Consider the following 18789-nt stretch of genomic DNA (forward strand, 5'->3'; position numbering starts at 1 on the left):
CTTTTAATGCTAAAAGCACTGTCCAAATCGGGGCCTCCCGGGTAGATGGATGGTAGCAGAAATTATAAGGCAGGGAGAAGTCTGTAATAAGATCCTCATGGCCACTTGCTACCTTGCCTTAGTAAGTGCAGGTTACTGTGATCTGCTTTCTGATCTACTGAATACTATATTGTAGACATATAGGTAAAGTATCTTCCGGATATATTCCACATGCCAAGTTCTGTTCATGTGTGCTCAAAGAGAAATTTCCACTTAAATTAGCATGCCCCCACAGAAAAAAATCCTCTCATTAGTAATTGATTTCAGGAAGGGTTTCTGGCCCACAGGGATGATTAACTCCACCGTGGGACACACAGAAGAAATTAAATAAGTTCTTAAAACCAAAACCATGTGTTTGAGCAGACAGACGCTTCTGGGTAGGGAGATGACTCGTCAAATCAAGCTTGCCAGACACCCGATTCGGGACCCGAGGCGGGAATTCCCTCCAGGAACCTGCAGCTCCCATTAGTCCCGCGGGCGTTGACCTTTGCCGAATTATATACCCTCCTAGCTGAGAGAAAAAAGTCAACAACTGTGGATTTGAGAAGATGACTAGAGAGACTCCGTGTGATAGTTACAGGTCATATCTATTGTGCCCATCCCTGCCGGAGAAGCTGTCGTCTGACTGTTGCAGGAGGGCAGCCTTGGGCACAGAGGGGTAGACGTCTGCGTGTTGGTGGCGTTGACAGAGCTGCTGCGGAGGTTAGTGTTGTGAGTGTGCTCTGGCCAAGGCCTTGGCTCACGGGAAGCAGCTGGCCCTGGATCTACGCTGCTGAGCTCCACTGGTCAAGGAGGGCGTGGCTAATGGCTTGCCTGGCTGGGGTGGGGAGGGGGTAGGCCTCAGGCTTTGTGGGACCTGAGTGGGCTTTGCTGGTCATTCTGTCAAAGACTCGAGATGATTACTGGGGAAGGCCGGGTCTGGCAGTGGGTGAAAGTGGCCTGCGGGTCCAGCCTCTGAGGTCGGGTGGGCGCTAGGATTAGGCTCCACCCCGGCTGGTGAGGAGCCCCCGGGGAGAGAGGCCAGCCTCAGGTTTCCTGTAAGAGGCCCCGCAGCAGATCTGCCTAAGGGTGATGATCTTTAGGTGTTGACTCTGAAGCTGACTTTGCCCTTCAAGATTATAAACCCAAAAGGAGGTCGGGCCATTTTCCAGAATAGCTTCTTTTTTTTAAAAAAATTATTTATTTATTTTTGGCTGCATTGGGTCTTCGTGGCTGCGCACGGGCTTTCTCTAGTTGTGGCGAGCGGGGGCTACTCTTCGTTGCAGTGCACGGGCTTCTCATTGCGGTGGCTTCTCTTGTTGTAGAGCACGGGCTCTAGGTGCGTGGGCTTCAGTAGTTGTGGCACGTGGGCTCAGTAGTTGTGGCTCGTGGGCTCTAGAGCGCAAGCTCAGTAGTTGTGGCGCACGGGCTTTGTTGCTCCACGGCATGTGGGATCTTCCCGGACCAGGGCTCGAACCCGTGTCCCCTGCATTGGCAGGCGGATTCTTAACCACTGCACCACCAGGGAAGCCCTAGAATAGCTTCTTGATCCTCTGGTTCCCCTGGGAGTCAAAGGATGCGAGACACTCAGCTTCAGCTTTGTGTAATTTTGAAGTTCATCCACATCTTTTATGCAAAATAGTATCTCTAAGACCTTGAAGAAAGAGTAGGATTTACCCTTTTTCTGTCTTTGCATTCCTAGGTACAGGAAGAGGACTGATGAGCAAAACATCCCTACAGGTGAGAGTTTCTCTCTTATCTTGAAACCCAAAGTAGATTTTGCTGCTTTGTTTTTGTTTTTGTGGTTCAAACAAGTGAATTAAAAATATTTTAGACATACAGATTTTTTTTTTCTTTTTTACTTAATGGATAAATTTGAATACAGTTCTGTCAGTTAGAATTAAGTTTGCAGTGTATAAGAGACAAACCCAAGGTAACTGAGCGCAAGTGTCTCTTGCCGTCCTGTAAACAAGCCTGGACAGGCAGACCTGGGCTGGCGCGCTGGTCTCTTGGGCTCCGTCCAGCTCTTATCCACGTTCTGAGAGGGAGGCCCACACCCTCAGCTCCAGGGTGTAGCTCCAGGAGCTTGAGCAGCAGGATGGCGCAAGGGGTGAGGAAGGGCAGGCTTCCCCTCATCCCGGAAATTCCAGCTCTGTCTCCTCTGCCAGCTCCCAGCTGCCGCGACCCTGCACCCTTCAGGTGGGACTGCATCGGGGAGGAGGAGGAGCAGGGAGGGCGTGTTGGGGTAGGCGACTAGCAGTCTCTGCCGCAGCAGGTTTTGTAAATCGGATCATATTTTAAATGCGCTGGGGATGGGGTGGGGGTGGAAGGGAGCTACTCGAATCTGAGCATCCATGGTAAGTATAGCCCGGCAGCCCAGCCGGCTGCTAACCCTCCTGGCTTCTGTCTCCTCACCTGGAAAGCGGGAGGTAAGTCATGCGGATGCTCTCCAAGGTCTGTTTCAGTTCTTCTGTGCTGCTTAAAGGGTATCTAATGCACAATTTTCTGTAAAGCTAGAAATTAATTCCTTAATTTATTTGTAATAATCTTAATTTTCTATTTCAAAATTGTTTTAATTTATTTTTAGTTCCTTAATTTAATTTATAAAAAAACCTAGCTGTGTATATATCTTTAGCCTAAAGAATGGTAGCTTTTAATGTTGTAATTCTATTATGCTATCTTAATTTTTTTTTTAAACATTTAAAATTGTGGTAAAATTTACATAACATAAAATTTACTATCTTAATCATTTTTAAGTGTGCAGTTCAATAGTATTAAGTACACTAACATTGTTGTGCAATATTTTTCTTTTTGAGGGGAGGTATATGACTTCATTCTGTAGCAGAATTTGGGGGGAGAAATACACCTCTCATGAATATAGCAGTGACTATGGGTAGTTTTTGTTTAGATCATGAAATGATAATTGGCAGTTGCTTTACATGTACTTTCAAATTGGCTTTTTTGTGAAAACTTTTTGAAAATTGAGATGTATTTTACACATAGTGAAATGCACAGATTTAAAGTGTCCAGTTTGATGAGTTTTGATGATGAAGACATTTACCCCAGTCAAGACAGAGAGCATTTTATTAAGTGCCTTTTTTTAAATCAGAAAGTCATGGGATGTCAGAGCAGGAAGGGACTGTAGTGACCATCCCAACTCAATCTTGAATCACAGATGAGGAGACCAGAAATTGAACCCAGGAGATTTTGGCTGTGATGTTTAACCAACTTAGATGCCAGTTATGATGAAAGCAGGATCTTATATCTGGCTTCTTAGTGCTTTGTTTCTGATGTCTCTTCCTTGACATCTTGATTTTTCTTTCTATGTTTCTGTCTCAGTGGGAGAAACTGAAAGCTATACTTTGGCAGGTGGTCACATGAGACCCTTGTGCTAGGGGGGCTGCCCTTGTTTCTTCAGCCACTTGGCGCAGGTTATATGGCGAGTAGGCCATTGCTGGCAATAGTCACTGGACACATGGATTTCACTGGAAGAATTTTTTGGAGTGGTTTCTGTCTGTTGCCTATAGGTAGCACTATTTCCTGGTGTCAGAAAATGAAGGAATTATATGCTTTGAGTTGTCAGAGTGTTTCCACATTCCCTTCTGGTGGAAGGTTGACCGGTGGTGGGTGTCAGTCACACAGTTAACCTTTAATTCTTGCTGGGATGTAGTGTCTGTCCCTGGCGTGAGAGCAGCCTTGCCTGCGTCTGCTGACTGAAACTGGCGAGCCCATCCACTGAGGGCTCTTCGGTCATCTGTGGTTGGGCTCTGCTGGGTTCTCATTAGATGATTGTGGAATCAAGGACTTTAAAGACTCATTCAGGTCCTTCCCAAAGCATGGATGTCCTAAACTTTACTTTCTCTTTGGCAAGGAGGGACAGATGATTATCTCATTGCCCGAGAGTTGCCTGCTCACCACGGACACAGTGCTTAGAAGCTACTTAGGGGCGTATATTGCCAAGTAAGTGACCGCTCACCTGCTTGTCTGGGGCAAGTGCTTCTCCTTTAAACTTTATATCATTGGAGAGTATGTCGTCCAAGACATAGTTCATTAGGACCCAGCCCTTTCATGTAGCTGATAAATATCTGAAATGATTTGGAAGGTTTACTCTGTTTTATGAAGTTGGTTCTTAATTCATTGTAAACTGCATTTTTAAGGTTTTAATAGGCTGCTTGGGATGTGGGTTTGAATCCTGATCTAACCTTACTAGAAAATAAGGATTAAATGGGATAATAGATGTAAATCACGGCTGAGTGCCTTGGCTCATGACAGTCCATTCTCCTCCATTGTAGTAGGTCTTGACAAATTCTATTTATTCTTTTATTTTTACCCTTATTGTACTTGCTTGAATTCCCCTTCAGCTATGAAGAGCTCTTGACAGTATGAGAGAGTTGGTTTTGTTTGGCATAGAAGAGAGGAGGCCAACATGGGAGCTGAGAGCTATTTTCTGGCTTATGTTATAGGTGGTCTCTGTTTTGGGTGGGTTTCTGAGGACAGCGTGAGGGAGATCCTCAGCATAACGGGTTTCTAAATTATAAAGGTTGAAAGATTGTATTGTTTCTCAATGCACGATAAGTTCTGGACTTTTTTCCGCTGGCTTACTTTTGTAAGAGGGCTGGTGTATTTTCATTGGCCTGAGTAGAGGCAAGGATACTCTTAGTATTAACACTTTCTGAAATTTTGAGTAGAATGCATGGTAATTTAGGAATCTGGACTTTGAAGGATTAATGAAAACTTTCCTAAATACATTCATGCAACACGTGATCTTTTTATTGGTAACAAATAAAAATACTGCAATGTATAATTTGCAATAGAATGGGTAAATTTAAGACAAAAGCTTTAGATCTGTAACAGGTATATAATGAGCCTATTCAGTTTTCTGCCTGGGTTAGTATCATATAATAGAACTTTCTGCAATGATAGCATTGTTTTACCTTGTGTTGTCTGGTATGGTAGCCACTAGCCACATATGGCTCAAGAGCACTTGAAATGTGGCTTGTATGACTGGGGAATAGAATTTTCAATATTATTTAATTAAAAAAAATAAAAATTGAAATAGCTGTATGTACCCAGTGGTTACTGTGTTGGATGGGGCACGTCTAGGTTCTTTCCACCGATTGCCCTCCAACCCCCAAGATTTATATCCTTAACCAAGTGAAACAAGTGAAATTCCAGCAAAAGCTTTAACACTGGAGAACCAAGTGGGAAGCAAAGAGGTTTTTGCAAGAAAGAATCTGTGGCAAACAAAGCTGGAACTCGGGTTAGTGAGCCAGTTCTTGCATCAGTGTGACTGATTCATTGCATTTGTACTGGGGTGCAGTCCGGGGAGGAAAGCCTTGAGGAAGGAAGACCCTGTCTTGGGTGCATTAGGTGAACTTGGCCACAGTCCCTCTGGGAGCAGAACTAAGCCCTAGGATATCTGTACCTCTTGCTTATGCCGTATTTTGAATGAAAGTAATTCCTTTAATCTGCTTTTCATTTTAAAAGGTGGCAGCCTCCTCCATCTCCTGTGCTGGCTCTTTGCGCCTTTTTAGTTTCAGAAAGGCATGCTGGGGACCGGTCTCCCTGGAAGCCTTACCTGGAGGTTTTGCCCAAGGCCTACACCTGCCCTGTTTGTTTGGAGCCAGAAGTGGTGAATCTTCTTCCCAAACCTTTGAAAGCAAAGGCCAGAGAGCAGAGAACCCACGTGCAGGAGTTCGTTTCTTCCTCCAGAGACTTTTTCTCTTCCCTGCAGCCTCTGTTTTCAGAGGCCGTCGAGAGCATCTTTAGCTACAGCGCGCTCCTGTGGGCTTGGTGCACCGTGAACACCAGGGCTGTGTACAGGAAGCGCGCGCCGAGGCAGTGCTTTTCCGCAGAGCCGGACACCTGCGCGCTCGCCCCGTTCCTCGATCTGCTGAACCACAGCCCCGACGCCCAGGTGAGACGTTAACCGGGAGACCCGTGTTTGGTTTCAGTAGGAAGGGCTCTAACGTGTAGAACCTGTGACTCAGGAGAGCGAGCAGAACCACGGGGAGAGGTGCAGCTGGTCAACCCACCTGCTGTCACGTAGGCTCCTCTCTTTCTTCCCGATCCTGTTTCCCCTCCGGCATCCTTTTCCTTTGCCTCTTTTCCCTGCTCTGCTCAGCAGGCCTGCAGGTGCTCTGTCCCCTGTATGGCCCGAACCCTAGCCCTCCGCCACCTCCCCATGGTGCAGCATCCTTCTTCCTCCTTTCAGACCTGGGGCTGAAGTCTCGCTTGCTTTCCTGTCTCTTTCCCTTTTGCACTCGGTGGCATCGCTGTCAGCATTTTGCTGTGATCTCTGAGGGACTTGCTCCTTCGCCCCTTGGAGCTCTGCAGTCTTAGAGGACAGGGACTTTGCCTTGTACCTTTTGTAACCCCAGTGCTCAGCACAGGGCCTGGCACGTAGTAGGTGTTCAATCAACAGTTTCTGGCTGGATGCCTATTTCTGGGAAATCGTTAAGGGGTCCCACTTTGGGAGTCAGTCGGAGATCTCTTCTTCCCCAGGCTTCTCTGCTCCAGCACATAAAGGAGATGATTGTATCTGTGGGGCACACGGGGCTGAAGGCCTGGCATGAGGGCACAGGATGTCTGTGTGTCAGCTAACCTGTTGCCTGTGCAGGGTGCGCTTGCAGGCGCACTGACGGGACCCGCACCCACGCTGTCCTCTTTGTGACCCGTGCCACCCTGAGAAGCCCACGTGCCCACGAGAGGAGCGTGTGGGCGTGGAGGGGAGGCCCTCCCTGTGCTTCCTTAGGCCGCGGCCATCGCCGTGCCTGTCTGCTCGTTGCTTTTCTAGAAAGATGCATTTCTAACAAAATTAAGCAAAGGAGACTGAGGGTGGATGGGTGTTTCTGTGGCTGATATTGCTGAAATAAAGTCAAGGGGGTACAGGACAGTAGGTTACTGGCCACAGGGACTCGGTCAGTCCCCATTGGCGTGACTTTCTTTTTATTGGGCTGTTAGTGCATTTATGTTCCAAACCAGGGATTTTACAGTTGAGTGTCAGGGCGTCGCAAACTACAGTCTAGGGCACGTGGTCCCAGGATCCTGGCAAAGCCTAAAATACTTACTCTCTGGCCCTTCATGGAAAAAGATCGCCAGCCCCTGGTCGAAAGTGCACTGCAGCTGGCTTTTGACGTGACACCGCAAGCCTTGGCCCTGATCTCTTGTTGATGCCGCAAGGTAGAATTTCAGCCTGTTCTTATCCTCATCTCACTGCAGTTTGCTGCTTAGTGAGAAGGCCTCAGTGCTTGTACCCGCCGCTTGTTGTGGGAGCAGTTCGGTCTCCTTGGTCTTTTCCTCTCGGCCTGTTACCTAACAAAGCTGTCACAAAATCCATATGACAGTATCAGCCAACATCATGCTGCTCACAAAAGGCTGTGTATCGTAGGACCTGAAATTTCATGCTCGGCCTTGACGTCTTTGGGCCTCGCGGGGCCCCGAAGGCCTGACCGTGAGTTCCTCTGCCCTCTCCGGATATTTCCCACCCAGCGGGCAAGGCTTCCCACCCAGCGGGAAGTTGCCCTCAGCCGGACTGGCTGTAGCCCGCCTGGTCCTCAACCGAATGCGTGTCACCTCCCTGCCAGCCCTCAAAATTATTCAGACAGGCAAATCACATCGCCCCAGGGGGACCAGGGCATCGCCGCTTGCTCCTGCAGGCCTGCTTCCCATGGCCTCTGCTGTCACTCCGCTCCCAGGCGCAGCCCCTGTGTGGCCCTGTGTGGCGTGCTGTGTCCTCCCCCTGGGCTGTATGGGTGACTTACAATAAACTGCCGTTAGTCATCTGTCTGATGTCAGGTGTCGTGTGTTTGGCCATCCTCAGAGCCCCCAGGCGGGACTCCCTCCCACCCCTATGGGGTGAAGTCGAGGAGAACCAAAGGGGCCAAAGTGCGGACTTGGCATTTTTTCTCCACGTGGATAAATTCCGTGATGAGTGCTTGAAAGCGGCATCCTGCTTAAATTAATACGATCACTTAATCTTTTTAGTTTTCTGCTTTGCTTTAAAAACATCTTTTACAATTCTTTTTTCTAGGTAAAAGCAGCGTTTAATGAGGAAACTCGCTGTTATGAAATTAGAACAGCTGTGAGCTGTGGAAAACACAAAGAGGTGCTCATCTGCTATGGCCCTCACGATAACCACCGCCTGCTCCTCGAGTATGGATTTGTTTCCATCCGCAATCCTCATGCTTGTGTTTATGTCTCAAAAGGTTGGAATTAACTTTGGTTCTGATCACTAAGATGATAGAATTCCCCACCTCCCCATCTGTGGTTATGTTAAGTTTTTGTAACAACGGCAAAACCTTAAAGCGTATATCATTTATTTTCTCCTAGGCAGGGCTAGCCTAATTCTTATTGACCACGTCATTTTGGTGTTGAAGTAAAGCCAGCAAAGCTTTGATCGATATTGAGGATAAGAAGAACTGAGAAGACTTTTATTGCATTAGGTCAGACAGTAGAATGGAAGAAAAGAGAAACTGCTAGGGAAATAAATAGAGTATTAATAGATGGCAAGAAATGGAAATTTTTGTACTGAGACATTGTCACTTAAGATAAAATAGGATTAGAGAGCAACAAGTAAAAAATATTTATGAAGCACCCACTGTGTGTAAGGTGCTGTACCAATCACAGGGTAAATATGTTACACAGTCCTTCTTTGGGCGGTTTAATGGCATGATAAAATATGCATTCCATTTATGTTCTTTTGTTACCTAGCACCATCATTGGTATTACTCTTTTTAAAATAATGATTTACCTATTAAATTTATGCTGTGAAAATTTCAAATATAGTATTAAAAATAGTACATAGGGGGCTGATTTTTTCCCCCTTCCTTGAAGCAGCAGAGAAGTAGTTTTCTAGGCATTGAAGAAATGGCTAGAGATTTACTGAGTGTATAATTTGAGGTAGTTTTAATATAAGTTCTAATGGAAATAGAGACTTGGTCAAGGTGATACTACTCCATCCTATTACTAGCCAAAGTAATAATGTTATTTCTCAAAATGAAATGGAAAAGCGAAAACTGGGCCTTGCTGGGTCTCTTAGAAAGCTAGCTTTGAAATTAGCCTTATATTATCAGAATAACTTTAATATTGATGACCATGAAGTATTGATTTGTTAAATAATTTGAACAAAATTCACACTTTCATTATTTCTGCATTTAAAAATAAAAGTAGAGAAATGTAAAAAGAAATTTTAAAAATAGAAAAATCCCTCATTATCCTATGACCCCAAAAAGCTTTGTTAATTTTTTCTTGTTCATTTTCAGTTGTTTATGATTACAGTCACTAATATCCAGACAGATTTGAATTCTGGCTTTTAAAAACTGAGTCTTGGAAACATTTCCTCATGTTTGTACGGAGGCTGTACTTTTGGTGGGTGTAATTTCTCAGCAGTCCTGCTAATGTCATTACCCGATTTCGTGGGTTGATTTGCTTAGTGGGAGCAGGAGCTGAGGTAGCAGATGTTTTGTCCCCTGCCTTGGAATTCTTGTAGCTTTTCAAAGGGTTGAATCATACTCTCATTGAGTTGGACTTGAAGACTAGATTTTTTTGATGTGAAATAGGTAAAATTGTTTACACATGTCTTGATTGCTGACAGGAAGGAAAGTAAGCTGAGAAGAAAGGGTTCCCCCCCCTTCCACCTGAATTATACCCTAAATCTCAGCCTGACTTTTTTTTTTTTTTTAATGCAGATGTACTTGTTAAATATCTTCCATCAACAGATAAACGGATGAACCAAAAGATTTCCATTTTAGAGGATCACGACTTTATAGAGTAAGTGTTTCTCTCCAGAAATTATTCCTTCAGGAAATCTTGATGAAAAGTTGAGAGCTGGGGTTTTTACAGGTGTGAGCTGCCTCCCGACTTGTATCCCGTGACAGGTAGCTGCTTACTGAGCACTTACTATGTGCGGCACATCGTGCTTCATGTTGCGGGGTACACAGGAGGGGAAGATGCTGGTCAGGAGACTTGTTTGGGGACCTAAGGTACAAGCTTGAAGTCTCAAGTTACTGTACCGGGAGAGCCCCGTATGTACTGATCGGTGGCCCAGTGTGTTTGTGGCGAACATGTGGTCAGGTGGGGTGGCATCGGCTACTGCAGGCCAGCCTGGCCGTCAGTCACCCGGCAACAGGATGCAGGCTCTTGGGACGGGGGGAGCCTAGGTGATTCCACGCCAAATGGGATAAACTGGGTTTGAGACCCTCCCTTTCAGATTTTCTTCTATAGGTGAAATTAAGTTCTAAATAATCCAGCAACACTGTGAGGGACACTAGCTCTGGTGGCTGCCATTTGTTTGATCCTGAGGATCATCCAGATTCTTCATCATTCATCTCACTGTGGCCCCCTCATCCAAGTTCAGCTTCTTACCAAATAAAAATAGCTTTTTACTTTTTTTTTTTTTAACACAAAGAATTTTCTGTTACTCAGGCTTTATTCTTAAGTATTTGTAGACTTACTTTTCTCTTTGTGACTAAGACCACGGGTTGTGCAATGTTTAGTGGCCCCTTTAAAAAAATGTTTGGCTTTTTAGTCATTTACCGTGATGTAATGAAGCACCGAAATGACAGATTGGTAATTTTTTTTCTTTTTAATTTAATTTTTATTTTATGTTGGAGTGTAGTCGATTTACAATCTTGTGTCAGTTTCAGGTGTACAACAAAGTGATTTAGTTATACATATACATATATCTATTCTTTTTCTACTTTAGAAACTTGACGTTTGGATGGGATGGACCGTCTTGGCGGTTACTCACAGCTCTTAAGTTGTTATGTCTGGAAGCTGAAGAATTGTAAGTTCCCTGTGTGTTGGTCATGAGCTATAGTTACGATTTGGATATAACTTTGGCTTTTTTGGGGCTTACATTCAAAGGCCCAACCTCAGAGGAGAAAGGAATGCCCTTGTATATTGGGGTTGCTTCTTCTCTGTGTAACTTGCCCGTGTGGGGAGTGGTTCACTTCTAGGTTTGCACCATTTCTGGAATTCTGGTTTTAGAGTCATAGAGTACACGGGCCTGAGAACTGGTCTCTCCTCACGTGTATCCCCCTGGTGACCTGCAGCTCGTTGTTCACGGTAAACACTTCGAAAAGCGTGCGCCTTGGCCCTGGTCAGAGGAGAGCCTCTGAGCAGGTGGGTTTTTCCTGGGAACAGACCGAGCTCCTGACCGCTGGCCGGGCCCCCCCCCCCCCCGGTTCTGTCCTGGGGGCAGATCCAGACCCCTGCTCAAGGAGAGGCCTGGCTGTTTCCATAGAGGAGGCAGGTGAGGAGCCCCCGGTGTAGACACGCGCCCTGGTCAGGTCCTCACTGTTCCTGAGAGACTGTTGGTCCTTCCCTTAGCGTGGAAAGGATAGTCACACACGCGGCCGTGCGCCGCCCAGCCCTGGAGCTCCTTGCGAGGGAGTTGGGGGGTAATGCCCGCTACGCAGCAAATCTCAGGTGAGAGACACCACAGGGAGGACTTGCTGAAGATGGCGAACCCCATCCTCGAGCAGTTGGGAGGATCAGGTGAGATAACGCCAGAAGTAGCCCTCAGCATGGTGCCTAGAAGTAGTCTGTGCTCATTCCATCGTGCCCGTGGTGTTGCTGTTTATGATGTTGCTTACTTCTTTTTCTGTAGGGACCTGGGGAGAAAAACTATCCCCTGGTCTCAACACCAGAAGCAGTTGTGTCTTCTCAGCAGATGGTGTGTTTTGTCGTACAGACACTGAATTCTGTACCCGATATGTTTCCTTCTTTTTATTGCTCGCTAGAAAACTCAGAGGCAAATTTGTGGTCCATCCATGTGTGCAGGATTCTAAGGCATGCAATTTATCACTGACTCATTCCTGGCTGTATCTTACCTTTCTTCTTCGCATCTTTCCTTCGTCTTGTTTTCCCTATCCATTCATCTTGCGTTTTATTTTATCTCGTGTGTACCCACATAAGTTTCTTTCAATCTTTCTTGGAGACACGTCAACCTCAAATTAAATAAAGCAACTGGATGTTTCCCAGAGGTCCTCCTGAGGCGTCTTTTCTTCCCTCTGAGTGCTTTCTGGCTACCTGAGTGGCGTGGCAGAGGAAGCATGTGTTTGGGATTCTGCCTGACGGGTATTTGCATGCTAGTTCTGCCTCTCATTAGCTCCGTCACTTAGGGTGAGTGCTTTACTGTTCCGGATTCTCAGTTTCTTTGTGTCTGAGGTGGGGATTATAATGCTTTCTTTGCTAGGCGGTCGTGAAGATTAAAACAGATAATGGCTGCGTATAAAGCGCTGTTCCTGGCACATAGCAATGGCGTTCCTTCTTTCTTTTTTTTTTTTTTTTTTTGGCCGTGCCACGTGCATGTAGGATCTTAGTTCCCCAACCAGGGATTGAACCCGTGCCCCCTGCAGTGGAAGTGCGGAGTCTTAACCACCGGACCGCCAGGGAAGTCCCAAATGTTATTTCTTGACTTCCTTTCTTTCCTGAGAACTCACCTGCTCATGGGGTTGCCACCATCGTCCCTGAAGCTGACGACATCTAAGACTTCATTTTCTGTATGGCTTTTGGGCTGTTCTGAATTTCTCAGCGACTCCTGTGCCCTCCACTGGGATGGCGGAGCCGTCGCCGTGGCCTCTCCCTCCTCAGCCACGTGCACGTCCGCGTTCTGCGCATCCGGCATCCGTCCCCCCGCCCCCTTCCTCCCTGGTTAGTGCTCCTCGCCGGCCTGCAGGCTTGACTCAGCCCCTCCTGCTCGGCACCTTGGCCGCGGCCCCCTCTTGCCTCCCCTGCAGAAAGCTGGCCCCGCCAGCCCACTGAGCCCCATTTCCTATGGACTTCCGTAGTGTAAAATTGGAAGGACCTGCGTGTAGAGAAAGGCTTCACTGTAGATTCCTCTTTCCATCTGCAGAGCATTTTACTTTGTGAAACATGTCCTGTTCCGTTTGCCATTTTTTTTAGGAGAGGCTGTCATTTGAAGAAAAGGAAAACCTCCGCCTTTGCTCCTTAGTTGGTAGTACTTTGACTGTGGACTCACCTTCCTGTCTGTCCCTTGTTCTCTTCCTGTGGCTGGTGGACATGACTCTTCTTACTCATGTGCCAGACGCAGGACTGTGGTGCTAATAAAACTCAGGCCCAGCCTGCAGAGAGCGCCAGTTCCCTCGCTTCTTATCCTCAGCGTTCCTTCTTCTTTCCTGTATACCTTGTCTGCTTCAACACAGTACCTGCATGTGGTGGGAGGTTTGAGGGAACGTGCTAATGGAATGAGTTTTATTATGTTTCCAGAAAAATAGAGAAGTGTTCAAGTGGAAAAGCTGCCTCTGTTTTTGAAAACCTGCTGAAATGACCTTATTGAATATTTTGGTTCTAGGACATGCTGGAAAAAAGTACTTATTGGGGAAATAATTTCAGATACAAATGAGAAGACAAGTTTGGACATAGCCCAGAAAATATGCCATTATTTCATCAAGGAGAGTAAGGCTGTGCTTCAAAAGGTATGTTTCTAGAATATTGCATTCTTTTCTTAAAGAAGTGTTCTGATGAAGAAGTTGTTTTGTCCTGATACTTGTTGGATAGGGATAGTCCACCTTCTTAGGGTGTTGTTAATGCCTTCATAAATGAACACTGTGTTCATTTATTTTGACTATTTTGACTGTTAACATGTGTCTACACCTTTTAATGGGTAAAATTATTGCATGAATTCTTGGTAATAGATTTTTAAGGTACTCTTTCCCTTTTATTTTAAAATCTTTTTGTTAAAAAAATTTTTTTTGGCTGGGTTGGGTCTTCATTGCTGTGCGTGGGCTTTCTCTAGTTGCGGCGAGCAGGGGCTGCTCTTCGTTGCGGTGAGCGGGCTTCTCATTGCAGTGGCTTCTCTTGTTGTGGAGCATGTGCTCTAGGTGCGTGGGCTTCAGTAGTTGTGGCATGTGGGTTCGGTAGTTGTGGCACGTGGGCCCTAGAGTGTGCAGGCTTCTGTAGTTGTGGCACATGGGCTCAGTAGTTGCGGCCCACGGGCTCTAGAGCACAGGCTCCTCAGTAGTTGCGGTGCACGGGCTTAGTTGCTCCACGGCATGTGGGATCTTCCCTGACCAGGGATCAAACCCGTGTTGCCTGCATTGGCAGGCTGATTCTTAACCACTGTGCCACAAGGGAAGTCCCGCCTTTCCCTTTTATTTAATGAATGTTTTAATTAAATGAGGAATTAGCTTATTTGAATGAAAACATTACTAGGATTAAAAAAAAAAGTTTTATTGAACCTTGAAGACATTGTGTTGAGTGAAATAAACCACGACCCAAAAAGACAAATACCCTGTACTGTATGATTCCACTTAAATGAGATATCTGGAATAGGCAAATTTATAGAGACAGAAAGTAGAGTAGAGGTTACCAGGGATTTGGGGAGGGGGAAATGGGGAGTTAATGTTTGATGGGTACAGAGTTTCTGTTTGGGATGATGAAAAAGTTCTGGAGATGGATGGTGGCTATGGTTATACAACACTGTGAATATACTTAGTGCCACTGAATTGTACATTTAAAAATGGTCAAAATGTTAAATTTTATGTTTATGTATATTTTACTACACTAAAGAAAATCATTTAAAAATAACTTCCAGATTTCTCATATGAAAGATGAAGAAGTGGCTTTGATAAACCAACTAACTTTGGTAGAAACACTGTGGACAGAAGAGCTGAAGATTCTCCAGGCCTCTGCTGAGACCCTAACCAGTTTGCAGACAGCTTTTACGTAACTTCACCGAAGTGCAGGTGATCACCTCCAATGGTGGGTGTGACTTCTTAAACATTTTTAAACTAAGGTTTATTTTACATAGACTCATTTACAGTCAATGAACGGTTTCTATTAAACAGTTATCTGCGTAATCCTCCTCCTGCTTCTGTCTGTGGGGTGGAGCGGTGGCCGCTTGGGGACGTTGAAGGGCATCTGCAGGGGCAGAGCAGGTCCTGGGGACTCCGTCCCATCGGCGTTTCTGTTGCTGTCAAAGCAAATAGCAGTCCTGGAGGAGGACGTCCGAGGAACGTATGAATTGTCACGGGAGGGCGAGGCTGGGAGGGAGCCGGGGTCAGCCCGGGGCTCCGTTTGTGGTCTTCCTCTGGGCGTCCTGCTTCTTACCTGACCCAGCGGCCGTAAAAGCACAAGACGTCGTGCTGCTCTATGCTCTGATGCCAGCGGGTTAGGGCTGAGGGGCCTGTGGCATGTGGCGGTGAGTGGCTGGGTGGCTTTGGAGGGGGCAGTGTGGGGCGATGCCCAGCAGTCTTGGCTCCCAGCCCGGCTCTGCCGCCGCCGCTTTGAGCTAGAGCAACGCACTTCGAATCTTCGGTCCTTGATTGCCCATCTGGAAACGAGATTGTTACGGGGGTCCTGCGGCACAGGCCCGGGTGGCGCTGCCCCTCCCCGTCTGCGCCTCCCCTGCCCGCTGAGGACCGGGGGTTAGCTCACGGGGAGGGCCCCTCCAGCCCGCCTCCCTGTGATTTCTGTGCGCAGGAAGTGAGTTCGTCCTTGTCGAGCAGGAGACTCGTGGGGCCTCACCAGTCCTCCCTCTGTTTACAGTTTCCCAGAATGTGTTCAAATCTCTGGTCAGCGCGTGTCCCTTTCCCATTCTCTGTGGTGGGTGTTTAACCCTTTTATTCTGCTCCTTTTCTTCATTTTACTGGGGGTATTGGGAGGAACAGGAGATAAAGTTTTGTGCTCACTTGGTCATTTTGAATTAAGGCTTTGCTTTCCTTTTTTTTCTTTTTTTAAAAAAAAAACAATATAAGCACTTTAGGCTGTTGACGGCACTCTGAGTATAGTTTTTATATAAAGTGTGCTTTAATTAGTACTTTTTAGATTTTGGCTCTGGATTTATACTTTTCACAGCGTTTTCATGTCCGTCAATTAACAACTGTGAGGGGGTCAGAGCGGGTGTCATCACATATCCCAGAAGCAAATACGTGAGTATTATAAAAACTGGACGTTGTTGAAACATATGGCAGTCACGTTTATTAAACGTTAGCGTCGCTGGGTCGAGGCCCCGTGCTCGGGCCTTGGTGCGCGGAGTTTTACGGAAGCCTCACAGCCGCCCTATTTCACAAACAAAGACGGGAAGAAACGGCCCGAGAGCCCACACCTAGCGTGTGGCAGAGCGACGGTGCCCTCTCAGCCGACCCTCCGGGGGACACGGGTCACAGCTCGGGGGCGTCAGTGTCTGGAATTCCACGTGCTCTCCGGACTCGGGTACGCGCCTCTCCCCCATCCTCACCGATGGCCGCGCTCCTCGCCCTCCTCGCCCTCCTCGCCCACAGGCCTTGGTGGGCGCGCGGCTGCACTGCAGGTTTCGCTGAGGAGTCCGCGACGGGGTCGGCCTCGCTCTCAACGCCCTGCGATGTGAGAGCCATGGTGAGAAACATCCCGGGAGCCGGTCCCTCCTCGGGCTGACGTGGCTGCGCCGGGTCCCACCGCCAGCCCCTACCCGGGAAGGCGCGAGCGCACAGGCGCAGCGTGGCTGGTCCCGGGGCGGAAGCGGGTCCTGCCCGGGGAGCGAGGGGCTGGCCCTTGTGCTCCGTGGGCCCAGGGGCTCGGCCCGCGCGCCTTCCCGGCGTGGACGCGTCGAGCTGGCCGTTGCAGGAGGCTTCTGGGGGTTTCCAGGAGGACGGGGCGGGTCCCCGCACCTCGCTGGGCAGGTCTTACCTGACTGCCAGTTTGGGAAGAAGGGCGGGGCGCCCTGCGCAGCTCTTTCAGCTTCGCCCCTGGGGGAACCCAGCTCCACCCAGCGCAGCCGTGCCTCAGTGGGGTTGTCTGCTTGATTCTGGGCCTCTGTGTAGGGAAACTGACCTAAGGCCATGGTCATATTTTGACCTCTGTCCTTACCTAGGAGTATTTTTTATCCTTTTCAGAACTAGCGTGGGAAGGGGGTGTACACGCTCCTCAGCCCTCGGGGATCCCTGGATGGGTCATGGGGGGCGGAGGCTGCCCCAGCCCCGGCGTTTCTGTTGCCCAGAGTCCTGTCTTCCCTGCCCTGTTTTCAGCCTTCCCCAGAAGCGAATTCCTCTTGTGAAGCTCAACAAAAAACAGGTGAACGGGGCCCACTCCCCTCAGGGATCAGAGTTAGAAATAAAACATCTTCATTATTGTATCTTGAGCATCTCTCCCTGTTCATAGATGAAGTTGAGGTTGACTTTGTTGTTGTTGTTTGTTTTTTTTTAAAGATTTTTTTGATGTGGACCATTGTTTTAAAAGTTTTTATTGAATTTGTTACAGTCTTTGCTTCTGTTTTATGTTTCCGTTTTTTGGCCATGAGGCATGTGGGATCTTAGCTCCCCAACCAGGGATCGAACTCGCACCCCCTGGATTGGAAGGCGAAGTCTTAACCACTGGATGCGCCAGGGGAGTCCCCCCTGACTCTGCTTTTTAATAGCTGTAGTGTGTTTCATGATACACTATACCAGGGATTCACCAACTTTTTCTGTAAAGGACCAAATAGTAAATATTTTAAGCTTTCTGGGCCATACGGTCTTTGTCCCAACTGTAGTGCACAGCGGCTATAGACAATGTGCAGACACGCATGGCTGTGTTCCAGTAAAGCTTGATTTACCAAGACAGGCCACGGGCCGTGGGGTGCTGACCCTGCACTACAGCATTATTTATTTTTCCTGTCCCCTATTCGTGGACACTTAGGACCTAAATATATTAATTCTTACTTGAGAGTGCTTTATACCTTTAGAAATTAAATCCCCTCGCCCCCCAACAGGAAAAACTTCGCAGACCCATGTGGTACTTGTGCTTTAGTTGTCCGTGGTTAGAAAAAATGGGCAATGACAAGAAGCAACTACTCAGAGACATTGACAAATGAGAGCTATTTCATCATCCATGACAGATCTACCCTTATTTGTAAACAGCAGTACAATAAGGGCCTACTGTATAGCACGGGGGACTCTACTCAGTACTCTGTAATGACCTATATGGGAAAAGAATCGAAAAAAGAGTGGATATATGTAATGTATAACTAGCACAACATTGTAAATTAACTATACTCCAATAAAAATTAATTAAAAAAAAAAGAAAACAGCAGTATAAGACTTTCAGTTTGCAGATGATGCTTGGTGTATAAATGCATTCAAACTCTTTGCAAGAAACGCGTGGCTCCTGTGGACAGTCTGGCCCTCAGGGCGAACCCCAGGGAGGCCACACACCGCCTCCCTAGGCTCGCCCTTGCCAGTCCCTGTGAGGCCAGCACCCCTCATCTGCCCACACAGGGGGGCAGCCTGCGCTGTCCTTTACCAGCGGAACTGTTTGCTCCCTTCTCCCACGTACCGCCCCTCCCCACCACTCCCGTTGTTCTCCTTTCCCCTTTTTTGTTTTCTCTCTCCTAGGCCTTGGGCAGGCCTGAGGTTCGTAGTACACCCACCTGTTGGTATCTGGTTCCGGAGTTTGTGGGTGGTAAACCTCCAACTGCTGCCTTGGCCTGAGGGGGCAGACACCAAGAAGTGAAGGATGATTTGAGGCATTCCTGAAATCTTTCAAGCTGAAAATAGAGGAGACTCTCCTCCGACTGGGGCACCTTAAGTGCTTCTGCCTGAAGGCGGAGACTGTTAATGACTTTCAGGAAATCAGCGCTGTAATGCTGTGAAAATGGCTTTCACTGAAACACCTGGGCACCCCCTTGGAGGGGAGTCCGGGCACAGAAATGGGGGACTTATTTTAGCTCCTCCTTTAGTTGGTAAACAGCAGCTATATTCTGTGATAGATTAGTGTTGGGCCGCAGTAAGTTTTGTCCCGAGGAGGAAAGTATAACAAAACCTATTTTGGGTTGTCAGCTGACATTTGAAT

The 18789-nt window shown here is 47.4% G+C and overlaps 1 protein-coding gene across 50 annotated transcripts in view; it reads left to right on the forward strand.

Moving 5' to 3' along the window:
* Positions 1–18789, forward strand: part of SETD4 (SET domain containing 4) — a 472148-nt gene that overhangs the window by 8028 nt on the left and 445331 nt on the right. For 46 of the 50 annotated variants that reach the window (XR_014245464.1, XR_014245465.1, XR_014245488.1 and 43 more), the window contains 8 exons: positions 1721–1758; positions 3890–3978; positions 5506–5935; positions 8051–8225; positions 9708–9789; positions 10724–10804; positions 13337–13460; positions 14579–14745. Coding sequence is in view for 2 of the 50 variants with exons in the window: in XM_082395079.1 (XP_082251205.1) it covers positions 1721–1758; positions 3890–3978; positions 5506–5935; positions 8051–8225; positions 9708–9789; positions 10724–10804; positions 13337–13460; positions 14579–14713 (1154 nt within the window). In the remaining 48 variants the exon portion in view is untranslated. Of the gene's footprint in view, positions 1–623; positions 742–1720; positions 1759–3889; positions 3979–5505; positions 5936–8050; positions 8226–9707; positions 9790–10723; positions 10805–13336; positions 13461–14578; positions 14746–15840; positions 18361–18789 lie in introns of those variants that run through there. The other 4 variants (XR_014245486.1, XM_082395079.1, XR_014245487.1 and 1 more) reach the window with 4 other exon arrangements.

The sequence above is a fragment of the Balaenoptera borealis genome (genome assembly GCF_965194805.1).
Source record: "Balaenoptera borealis genome assembly, chromosome: 5".
Taxonomy (NCBI): Eukaryota; Metazoa; Chordata; class Mammalia; order Artiodactyla; family Balaenopteridae; genus Balaenoptera; species Balaenoptera borealis.